Genomic DNA, 12,968 nt, shown 5'->3' on the forward strand with positions numbered 1-12,968 from the left:
CTATCTATCTATCTATCTATCTATCTATCTATCTATCTATATATACACACCTTCAATTCTACGTGGGGAAAAACCCGAATGACCAAAGATCTACATACAAACACCCGCGAAAACCTCAGAACACACACACACACACACACACACAAATATATATATATATATATATATATATATATATATATATATATATATATATATATATATATATATATATATATATATATATATATGGATACTTGGTTTTTCGGGTTTTTCCCCGCGTAGAATTAAAGGTGTAGGCGCAACGTTTCGACGGAATCCCATCCGTCATCATCAGGCTTCTGCTTCCTTCTTCAGAAGCCTGATGATGACGGATGGGATTCCGTCGAAACGTTGCGCCTACACCTTTAATTCTACGCGGGAAAAACCCGAAAAACCAAGTATCCACATACAGGCACCCGCGAAAACCTCAGAAAACAAATATATATATATATATATATATATATATATATATATATATATATATATATATATATATATTCATTGCCATCGTAATTTCGAATGGTGACTAAACAAATGGTTGTAAGTTGAGGACTAACTGTAAATATTCTATATTTTTAGTCAGAATTGTCTTTTAATGCAGTTAGAGCTCACTGACAATCACCCTGCATTATATACCTCAAAGATATACTGATTCTAATAGTGATGACAGTTCCCAATATCAAGGGTGCAATTAAAAGTCAGTCTGCATACGAAAAAAAATCTTTTTATAAATGGATTTGCCTTAGAGAATAAAATAAAAACTAGGAAGTTGAATCCTGGATTATTTATAGATTAAATTAGATTAGATGCCTTGAAATCAATGGAACATAGCCATGACTAACTTAAATCCCAGTATTATTAATTGATAAGTTCTGAATATAGTATGTTAACATCCCGCCACTATAAAATCTGATGCCAAACTATTAAATCTATTAAAAACATTATTTTGGGTGAACAATGTTTTCTTTTTAAATCCCATTTATATCCCGCCCTTCTCCGAAGACTCAGGGTGGCTTACAATCTAAGAAGCACAAATCAATGTGCTTAGCAATAGCCTTCATTCTATGTACGGTATATGCCTGCTTATTAGGGCTTTTGCCCCCCCAAGCGGCATTATTACAAAGTCAGCTTATTGCCCCCAACAATCTGGGTCCTCATTTTACCTACCTCGGAAGGATGGAAGGCTGAGTCAACCTTGAGCCTGGTGGGATGCGAACCTGCACTAATTGCAGGCAGCTGGTGTTACTTAAGGAGGCATTAGCCCACTGCTCCATATCTCCATATCTTTATATCTGTGAATAAAAGTTACCTTTCCCAATAGCACATCCATCCTTCTGCATTCCTTCAGAGGAATTCATGTTTTCTGCATTCACATAGCTTTCTCTAGACTGTGGGAGTTGCAAAGAAGAATCAGTCTTATCCATGTTCTTGTAAAATCCAGGAATCAAGAATGTGATATTCTATAATAGAAAATGAGAAATTATAAAATTCATCCCTTTCCTCTTTTTCTGTGGCAATTAATAGTAACCAATTCTTTCTTTATTTATTTTTTTAAAAAAGATGTACATAGAGTGCTACTGTAAAATGCAACTTGCTGCTGGAAACGTAAAAGTAAAGTTTTCCCATTCTTTAACTAAAATAAATAAAATATTTCTGGTAATTTAATTACCAGACACCTGGTATCAAAAACAGTCTTTCCCAATCTTAAACTCTCAGATCTTATCTACTTATAGCTCATCAATCTCTGGCCATGATTGTAAAAAAAAAAATTGAGTGCTCAAGAATGAACTGCTCTAAATCAGCGGTCCCCAACCTTTTTGGCACCAGGAACCAGTTTCATGGAAGACAATTTTTCCATGGACCCGGAAAGGGGGGTGGGGGGATAGTTTTGCTTTCGCTTTATGACTGGTTCCTAATAGGCCATGGATTGGTACCAGTCGGTGGCCCAGGAGTTGGGGACCCCTGCTCTGCAATTAAAGGCCTGTCAAAATCCCCAATATTTATCAGCACCAGTTTCTCAATTTGATGGGCCTCAAATGAATTGGACTCTAATTTGTAGACATTCCAAACACCATGGGATTAGACAATGGATAATATAATAAAATACTAGAAATCTGGCAATTGAAGCTAAGGACAATTTTGAAGAGGATACCTTTCTAGGAAAGACTGTACTATACAAAAACTTTTTCTGCAGAGAAATATAAGATTTTTACCTTGCCTAATAGTTCTTTCTTCTCATAACCAAAAAGCATTAGGGAAAAGGTATTGTTAATCCCATAAATTGTGCCATCTGCCTGAACGGTTACCAATCCGCTGATAGTTGTGAACACCCAGATGGTAGCACAGAAGCAACAATCTATTGGTAAAGATGTGCTGTTTTCCAAAGCTTCAACATCCAAAGCTGGTAGAGGGTCATCTGATACTGAAATAACTTCATCAACAGGGGGATTTACTTTCAGTTTCAAACTGAGGGGGAATGTTGTTCCTTCCCTTGCTCGGCCAACAGATCTCTGAATTTTGATATTCTGAAAGAAGAAAGCTACAATCATATAACAATGCAAATCTAAGCTACTAAAATTTCCATTGACAAAGGCTAGAAAACGAAGAGTAAAGGTTTCAAATTACTATCATATAGTTTGAGTTAACCCAAACATTATTTTATGTAAAAATCATTTCATTCTTTCATTCATTTATTCATTCAAGGCAATAATTGTCTGTAATAAACTTAATGGTACCTTTGGAATTTTTTTCCCAGGTGCAGGAAGTTGAATAGAAGGTATCAAATCTTTTATGTAGTGACCAACCACATCTTCTGATGATGAATATCCATGAAGGTGAGCAAAAAGGGGATCACAAGAAGTAATCTCTCCCTTAATATGAGAGTTCAACATTTGCATTATAAATGGTAGGCATTCAGTTCTAAAGCACTGATTTTATAGCAGTATTAAACTGACCAAACACGATATAGTTGGGCTGTTGATTTAGGGAATAGAGCCTAGAAAAACTACTTTGAGACAGATGAACTTCCACACTGATTCTATATCCTGCAATGTCTAATTTTTATAGTAAGTTTACTTAAAATATTTATACCATGCTTTTGTAGAAGAGGGCAACAATAACATTTAAAGAAAAAAGTCTCATTTACTTCCATGAATCATAGACATATTTGGTACAACTGCTTCACATCAACAAACATCAAGATAGCTGTATAGTTATCAAATCATTTATTTAAAGAATTTCAGTTCCACTGCACTATTTCAGGAACAATGGTTCTTGTGTACAATTATAAGACAACACAGCTAAGCACATTCCTGTGTTTTTTTTCTTTTATAAAGTTGGCTAACATGAGGACTGACCTCCATGTTAAGAAGCAAGCTTGTTTCTGTCATTTCCATTCAATTATTTTGCAGCTTACTCACATTACTTTTGAAGAAAACGGAAGCAGAAAGTCTTTCCACAGGCTCCAAAACAACAACACAGTACTGACTGCAATGGCCTTTGATTTTTCTTGTCCACATAGTGACAGGGATCTTTTCGTTATTTTGGGAAATGGCATCTACCTGGTGATAAAATACAGGTTAGCTTTCTAAACTGCAGGTTTATACAGGCCATTTGGAAACACTGTCTTTTAGAATGCGTTTCTATACTTCATCCATATTCAATGTTAATGAATATATGCACTGATATTTGTAGATATGAATTTTCATTAATTATATGAAAATTACTTTAGCAAGTTTTATCAAAATAGTTTTATTTCCAGATGACTACACCATAATTAACTTTATATATACAAGTTTGCCATGGTTATCCAAGATTTAAGATGCCTGAGTTATGATATTTATATACGGTAGATGATTTAAGACATATCCTACAAGGAATTATATCAAAATTTTACATATTTGAATAGCAGTTTTTGAATATTTTAAGTCAATGGTTCTCAACCTTTTCCTCACCATGGACCCCCTTTAAATACCTTTTGTGGATACAGACTACCAAGAATTATGATTTATATTATAGCATTTCTTCAAGACTTTGTGGACCCTCTGTAACATCACAGCCCCCCAGGGATCCGTGGACCAGTCTGAGAACCACTGTTTTAAATTAAAGACACATAAATTTGCAATAATTATCACTACAAATTTACAAATTATCATCAGTTATATTATCCCACTTCAAATTTATCAGAGAAGCAAGTATAATGTGAATTAAGTCAGGTACAAGCAATAACAATTAGGAACCTTAAGATTAGATCTTTGTTTACAGGTCAAGAATAAATGTATAAAATCCAGGGAGATTTATTTCTGATTATGCAGGATGAACAGGACTGAATATTTTAGGCATATCAGTTGACATAAAATAGAGCAAAGATTTCCAGATTGATCAATTTCTACTATATCTCTTACTGGATATAGTACACAAGTCAGACTAATTCCTCTTATTGTGGAAAGCTTATGCAACAAATATGTCCTTCAGAGACCACAAGAATTTTTATTGGTTTTGTAGGGACACAGTTCACATCTTACATTTCTGACTAATATATCAAAGCAAATGTAGCTCTATGTGTATGTGAAATTCTCAACAAAATAGCCAGCTTTTCAACTCGCTTGGTAGCACTATTTTTAAAAGAAATTTGATCTGCTGTAGAATAACTAGGGGAATTTAATGTTCACAGTGAAATACAGAAAAACAGAACAAGCCAATTCTGTCTGATTGTCATCAGTAGAGAAAGATTTAAAAAGATTATGAGCTACTCATGCTTCTTTATCAAAAAAAGGACCACATTATTTAAAAAAATTATTTAATATAGCTAATTCTGAGGGTATGATATATTTGTTAACAGTCTAGATCAGAGGTCCCCAAGCTTTTTGGTTTGGCAGCCCGGAAAGGGAGGCAGGCACTGTTACACACGTGTGTGCACATACAAATGGGCCACGTGCGAGCATATGCGCAAACAGAGCCACATGAGTGCGAATGCCACAAATAGGGTGGCACTAGTGCCGGTGGGATGCTTGGCGCGGTGCTAGTGTCAGAGGGACATTCAGGGTGGCACTAGTGCTGGCAGGATTCTTGGAATGGAGCGTCGCTAGCACTAGTGGGACATTTGAGGCAGGGCGGCGCTAACACCAGCAGGATGCTCAGTGCGATGTTAGTGCCGGCGGGACACTCAGGGTGGCTCTAGTGCTGGCGGGATGCTTGGCACAAGGCGGAGCTAGCGCCAGTGGGATGCTTGGGGTGGGGTGGTGCTAACGCCAGCAGGATGCTTGAGAAGACTCTACTGCTGGTGGGACACTCAGGATGCTAGTGCTGAGGGACACTCACAGCGGCTCTAGCACAAGTGTGGGGGATGAGTGTAAGCACACCCGTGCGTGCACTGGTGATACCTTCATGCGGCCCATTGTCCAGGGCCCAATAGTGGGCCACAGCCCACAGGTTGGGGACCCCTGGTCTAGATGAGTATTAATCATAGATATTTGTCCTCTTGAGTTATTTGTGCTCTGGTGATATAAAAAAAAATCAGCATCACATTGCATGTACTTACAATACATGATCTCCTATGTACAGGATATTTAAGCACATTCAGACTTTTCTAGTACGATGGAGAAATACTAAACAAAGGCACATTATCTTTACTACATGCCTACTACATATAAAGCAAACACATTGTTTTACTTCTATTATAGCTTTAGAAGTTTAAATGCCAAACCTATAAATTCATCATCAATAAATCTGAACATAGGCAAATCTATATTGAAACAAGCAGGATTACTATAGATTCCTAAGGCTTCTGTGATAGAAAAGCAATTGAAATACTGATAAGCATATTTCTGGTGTAAGATATTTAATTGAAATCACACACCACTGTTCCTGGAATTACTGGTCCATGTTCTTCAAGATCATTGTATCCTTCTTTCAGAGCTTCTACAATATCCCAGTTGGATTTTGAAATCATTTCAGATAATTTCCGTCCAATCATTTCCTGGGCACTATATCCAAGAATCTTGCAGGCTTTATCATTTGCAACTAGAATCTAAAAAAAAACCACAAGAAAAATTATCTTCTGATGGGCTTTGAAACTAAGCACAGTTGGGCTTTCTTTATATTTGGATAGGAGACCTCCAAGGAATACAGATACAGTACATTAGTTTGATAAGGCAAAACTATTCAAAAAGCAAATAGTAGCAAATTATTTCCATATTTTGTGAAGGAAATTAAATAGAAGCATCTATTCAGTCAAATTTGAATTGAAGATTTCTTGACTTGATTCTATGGCAAGTGATGGGCACAAATAAAAAGCTAGTGTCCTGGGATTGAATTCCAATGTGTTCTAATAGTACACAAGTACTATATATAAGTATATACATATATATATATATATATATATTTATTCAAAAGTAACACTAATTAATAAATGTGATATTAAATAAATCATTAGCATGTGTAATAATTTTTAAAATAAATTAAAACTATGTTCTAGTTTAGCCTGTTGTATCAGCCTAATTTTAGTTCGTGATTTGTTTAGTTCATATTCCAGTGTTTCAGGTGAATTGGGCTGAATTAATCACTGTTAATTACAGGTAACATGAACATAATCTTAATAGTTTCTAGATAGAGTACAAAATATATCATGAGATGAACTTCAGTAATTATTGCTTTATCATTTACATCTATTCACATATCTAAATATGGCCTGTTTATTGAACTAATAATAATTGGATGAATTTGTTGCATATACTAAGCCCAAATCAATTGTGTAGCATATGTGAATCGAGTCACAGAATTTTTAGCCTACTCAGATGGTTTATTTATAAAATTAAAAATCAGTACTCATTAACATATCATTGCAGTTTTGTTTACAAACATGTCTTCAGTAAGTACTAAAAGCTTAAATAACCAGCAAATACTAACAAATGAGTAATCAGACAGCTGCAATTTTATGGGTGTTAAATCCAGGCAGTAGCATTTTGGTAAAAATACTTAATTGGCTTTTAACAATGAAGTGGCAAGCCAACTATAGTTATTAACAAAGTAAAGCTAGTCCCATTTTATTTTCATTTCTTGTACAGAGCTAGTTATAAATGTGGCCCAACTTACTCCAAAATATCTATTATTGAAGAAATAAAAATTGACGTGGATATTATTCCATTTTCAAAATGTATTTGTAACAGATCCTCTGCTCCAAAATTAAAAGTTAATATATAAAACATTCTCTAACTGCTTTTCCAAAGAGAACTTTCTAATGGTTACACTTAATATTGATGGGGGGAAATCCTTAATATACCTTGTATATCATAGAAAGCTATAAGATTTACAAAGGGTCCTTTGGGAAGTATGAAATAAGATCTAATATTTTCTGCCCCTAATTATACATTTTACAGTATAACTAAATCAGTATTGTACAATGAGAACATAAAAGATGTGCTTTTCTTTTAATCTTTTCCCACAAATTTTATCCCTAATAAAATTTGTGTACAAACATCCCTAATAAAATTTGGGAATTATTCAAATGATTGTGGTACAATACATTCTGTAAATACAATAGAATTTCATATCTATGGAATCTGTATATATACACCAGTGGCATTAAGCAAATCCATTTAGTACCTCAGTTGTTCTAACATCCACAGTGAAGATAGCTTTGTTTGGGTTACGGATACTACTTGACAGTGCCTGAATGGATTCTCCCCAAGTCAGTGCATTTAAGAGAGAACAAGAAGAGGTGCTACATATGGAACAACAAAAGGAAGCAGTTTCCAAATGATCCAAAGAGCTATGAAGTTTTCCAGTGCAAATATTCCGGGCCGCTAATGAAGATAAGCAGTAGGAATTCCATCCATTTTCTAAAAAGAAAAAGAAAAAAGCATAGATGCACAAATATTAGAATTAAAGCTTTCAAGACAATTTTACAAAGTATCAACTTTATTAAAAAATAAAATGATAGGAAAACATTGTTCAGACAGTTTAGCAAGAAATGTTTGCCTCGGTTAATACCTTAAACCAGGCATGTCAAACTCGTGACATCATGTGACATCGCACAACGTATCACAACTTTTTCTCCATTGCCGGCAATGGGATGGGCACAGTTTTGGCATGATGCATCCAGCCCGTGGGCTGGCAGTTTGACATGCCTGCCTTAAAAGGACAAAAATAACATTTTAAATCTGTGATTTAAAAATAGCTATTTGCTTGTTTGTTTACATTTCCTGTTTCTAAACTGCCTATCTCCTTCAGATCTATTTACAGCCAATTTCTTATTCTCTAGTTTCCACTCCTTTGAAGTGCTTTAGACAAGGCATTTAATGCATAATTGAACTATAGTATTATTCATAGAAGTTTAGAAAGAATGCAGAAGAGTTTTCTACTGTATTTATAAACCTTCAGTCTTTTCCCAACCACTCTGTTATTTTCTTTCTCCAGAAAATCTGCTAAGAAAGAATATCTTCTGTTCAGTAGTTACTATTTTTAATTAACAATTACTTTATATTCGTTGCTAGGCAAAGTAATCACCTGACAAAGATGCTTTTTTCTTACACAGCCTTGAAAGCCAACTCTTCCTTTTCTTATTTGTCCAGGGAAAAGATTTGCTCAGTTCTTCACAGATCCCAGGCTCAGTCACGGAGACAGAGGGGCCTGAAATGATCTCTTTAGAAGTTATAAACTCCTTATCTGTCATGCTTGTAGGTGAACTACAGGAAGTTCTTCACAGAAACTCCAGGCTCTGAAACAGAACAGTATTGGATATCTAGGACTGGACATATTCTTTCAAATCAGCAGGATTCTGAGGTATTTATAAAAAGGAGACTACTAGTAGAATTGAATTGCCAAAATAGCAAGCAAATGTGGTGCTTCTGACACCACTTTTCAGGAAAAGAAAATGAGGAAAATAGTAAGCATAGCAGAATACAAAACCACAGGAAAAGGAAGAATTAAGATATGCCTGAAAAAATCATTCATTGCGAGCTGTATAATGTCAGAGGACAAAGAAAGCATGTGTTCAGGTTAAGTCCAACTTAGCACAAAATTCATTACTAAATTTGCATTCATTTTCTAAGCATCCCAGCCAGGAATTTGTAGTGGGGCGGGGACCCCATTTCCCAGCCAGGAATGCATAGTGGGGCAATGACTTCAAAGATAAGTTACAATCTGGAAGGGGTGGAGAATGGCACAGAGGTGATGCATTTGGCATCTCAACTAGTTTCTATTAACCTGACAGCGGTGAAGAACCCCGAGGAGCAATTGGACACCTTCCGTCAGGAGCACACTAACACAAATGGAACTGTTTTCAAGTGCAACTGGTGGTTAGTTACACCAGAAGGCTCCTCGACAAGCGCAGGAGATGGCAGGGTGCCTCTGGTAGCCGGCTGCTCAACTATGAAGGAGCAGCTCGCTACACGTAGGCTGATAGGATCCCTTTCATTTTATCATACGAGATTTTCTTTGATGCTAAAAAAAACAAACCATAGAAGAGTTTTTCCCCCCTCCCCCCCAATCATCAGAACGCCTCTACTCCTGCGGAGTAACTTACCCAACTGCCTGCCCGAGCGGGAAATGTTCAGTCCGAGCCGAGTAGGCGGAGAATGACTTACTCAGTTACACGAGGAGCCAAGCAACGCGACGGAACTAGAAGCCGACAGTTCGATAACCCAACCAATTCTGAGGGGTGGAGTTTCCACGACGTTCAAAGACAAAAAGATCCCGCGCAAATTGTTGCTAGGGACGCGACAAGCGGGTTCTGTTCGGTAGAGCACGGAGGAAACTCATCTATTCAGATCTTGTCCGCATATTTCAATCTCTTTCCCAGGAAAAAGAGCGGTATTCTTAACCCTCCGTAGAGGGCTTATGCTTTAATTTATTACAGCGTAAATAATAGTCGTCGTGGGTGGCATTTTATCGTCTAAAAATATAGCTTAAACTATCGTGGAGCTTCATCCACTTTCTATAACAAAACTAAAAGAACCATATCATATTTTTCAAAAAATTACAGCATTGATTTTCTAGCCTTTCTAAGAAAGACTCGAGATGTAATTGAGAATTTTTCACTGGGAATTTTCTTCCAACAGTTTAAGAACAAAAGCATCCATAAAAAAGGGGGGGGAAGGCTCCAAGACAAATTGATTTCGTGATTTCGTGAGCACATGATACAGCTTTCTTAGTAATAATTGGCAGGTTGTTTGCCATTACCTTTCTCCAGGATTTCCCCCCCCCCCAATTTAATCAACATCCCTATACCCAATTATCTTTCACCTAAGTACACAATAGGCCACCACTGCTTCATTCTGAATTCAGACAAATGAGTAAAATGCTATTAGCTTCCAAAATAAGTTGTGTGTATATATGTTTACTTATCTTCTGTCATGTTCTCATCATCTAAATAAGTAATAAGCTTCCAAAAAATGGTGCAGTATGAAATTCTGGGGACTACTTCCAGAAAACGATAATTGGACCAAACATTTTATTTACTATGAGGCAGCTTCTATGTTTCTTTTAATCCAGTACTGAATCATATTAGAACTTTTGTAAAGATTATTTTTTTGAATCCACTCTTAATTATTTAACTTCAGATGAATTAACTTTTGAATGTAACACAACATGGCTATTTTTTCCCCTTTTTTGCATAGAAAATAATACATTTTAAAGTATGGAAAAGCAAACAAATTTAAATACATATAAAATTAGATACAGGGTTGTCATGTACTTCCAATGTTTATTTTTAAATATTAAAACGTACCTTAGTGTTTGTAAATAGATTGCTTGATTAAAACTTCAGAAACAGCACATTTTAGATTTGCAACAATGTTCAGATCATCTATCGAAATGGGTTTTAATAAAATACAGGGGTGGTTTTCCATTGCTTTCTTCTGTGCAGTACGAAACAATGCCTTTGCTGTTCACTCAAGTGATCATCTGCTTCAAGCAACTGGGATGGTGTTCACCTCTGCTGGGAATATATATTTGTAGTAAACACTTCCATGGTTCTTCATCATGCCTCCTCCTTACCACAATGAGGCAACACAACAGGGCTGAAGGACCAGGTTAGGGACAGATCATCCTGGAGAAAATCTATCTTCTGTTGTTGTGATGAGTCCCACCAACTTGATGACACATAATCATCATTAGTAAATTAGGGTTCAAAACAAACTCCCATTTTTCTACCATACTGGAAACCTCTCATCCTAACTTTTACCATATGTATTTCAAAACAGTTCTTTTCCATTTCACACACCAACTAAAATTCCCCCTTCAAATGGGGCTAGACGAGCCGCGGCAGCTTTCTCGAAGAGCGGCGCTGCTGCCCATTCGTGTGGAGGTACGCACGCACCTCTCCAAAGGTTTGGGGAGGTGCGCGCGCACCTACAGTCATTCAAAGAGGTGCGCGCGCACCTCTCGGAATGGGCAGCGGCGCCGCTTCTTGGGAAAGCTGCCACGGCCCGTCTGCAGAGCTGCCGCAGCCTGCAAACGTGCCGCAGCAGCTTTCTCAAAGAGCGGCGCCGCTGCCCGTTTGCGCAGAGGTGCGCGCGCACCTCTCCAAAGGTTTGGGGAGGTGCGCGTGCACCTACAGTCATTCAAAGAGGTGCGCGCGCACCTCTCGGAATGGGCAGCGGCGCCGCTTCTTGGGAAAGCTGCCGCAGCCCGTCTGCAGAGCTGCCGCAGCCTGCAAACGTGCCGCGGCAGCTTTCTCAAAGAGCGGCGCCGCTGCCCGTTTGCGCAGAGGTGCGCGCGCACCTCTCCAAAGGTTTGGGGAGGTGCGTGCGCACCTCCGCCCGTTCAGAGAGGTGCGTGTGCCACTCTCTATTTGGAGAGGTGCGCGCGTACCACTGCCCGTTCGAAGAGGTGCGCGCGCACCGGGCGGCTGGGAGCTGCAGGAGACGGCTCAAAGAGCCGCATGTGGCTCCAGAGCCGCAGGTTGCCGACCCATGGGCTAGCTCATCACAAAGGCTGATTTGTAAATTGCCATCACATGTAACTGGCATATCAACTGCCATATCAAAAGCAAAATGCAATTATTGGGTTTTAAGTTCCTTTCTACATAATAAAATTAACTCCAAGACGACTTGCCTTCTACAGCATGCAGAAAAGCAATTGTACTGATTAGCTTTTTCCCAGACAGTACAGACTTACTACTAGCTTCATACATCACACCAATTCATTATTTGGTCGCTTTGATTTTTGCTTAGTATGTTATGTAAATTGTACCTCACCAATTGTGACTTAGTACAAAACATGAAACCAATCATAGTGTGTAGACTAGAGAAAGGGACTTCTCATTGTAGTATCATTTACTAAAAACATAAGATTCAAGTCAGATAAACTAGATGATCACGTCCATATGTTTTTTATGCTGTGGTGTTTTGCAGTTGTCTTCTTCCAGGTTGGTTTTATTTTATTTCTTACTTCTAGTGTATAGATTACTTGATCCATTTAGGTACTACCGATAAGTATCAGTCACTGTTTAGCTGCAAAAAAAGCAAATTAAAAATGTCATTGTCAATTTTGAAAAACTAATTGTTAAGCATTGACAGGAAGGGGGTAGAATAACTTATTTTAACTTTTTCAAAATGATTGATGTAACAGATTTATAAAATGTTACAATACATTGCTTAAATAAAAGTTAGGGTTTTTTCTGCCATCACAATATTGGGCATTATCAATAGCTAGTACTGTAGCAATGATGAATGATATTAAATTATTCATGCACTGCATGAGATATTTGTTTTTTTAAGTCTCAGAATTTATTAGTTGCTGGGGAACAGTCACAAAGGTCTATTTTTCTGTTATGCAGAGGATTGCTTGGAAGCATGAGGCTGGATCTTTGGTTACAGCATGATTCTTCTAATACGTTTAAATGACATTTAGAAAAGAAAACGGTACAAACAGAATTTTTTTTAAAAAAATCCATAGTGGACCACAAAAATAGATTATAGACAAAACCCAATTATCTGGCAAAGGAA

The 12,968-nt window shown here is 37.2% G+C and overlaps 1 protein-coding gene across 1 annotated transcript in view; it reads right to left on the reverse strand.

Moving 5' to 3' along the window:
* Positions 1-8,692, reverse strand: part of PASK (PAS domain containing serine/threonine kinase) — a gene marked incomplete at its 5' end in the record, with an annotated part of 32,913 nt that extends 24,221 nt beyond the window's left edge. The window contains 7 exons of the mRNA XM_083363280.1: positions 1,331-1,481; positions 2,235-2,546; positions 2,757-2,891; positions 3,441-3,581; positions 5,879-6,049; positions 7,624-7,859; positions 8,527-8,692. Coding sequence (XP_083219406.1) covers positions 1,331-1,481; positions 2,235-2,546; positions 2,757-2,891; positions 3,441-3,581; positions 5,879-6,049; positions 7,624-7,859; positions 8,527-8,692 — 1,312 coding nt within the window. The remainder of the gene's footprint in view (positions 1-1,330; positions 1,482-2,234; positions 2,547-2,756; positions 2,892-3,440; positions 3,582-5,878; positions 6,050-7,623; positions 7,860-8,526) is intronic.
* Positions 8,693-12,968: the final 4,276 nt, after the last annotated feature.

The sequence above is a fragment of the Vipera ursinii genome, assembly GCF_947247035.1.
Source record: "Vipera ursinii genome assembly, chromosome: 5".
NCBI lineage: Eukaryota > Metazoa > Chordata > Lepidosauria > Squamata > Viperidae > Vipera > Vipera ursinii.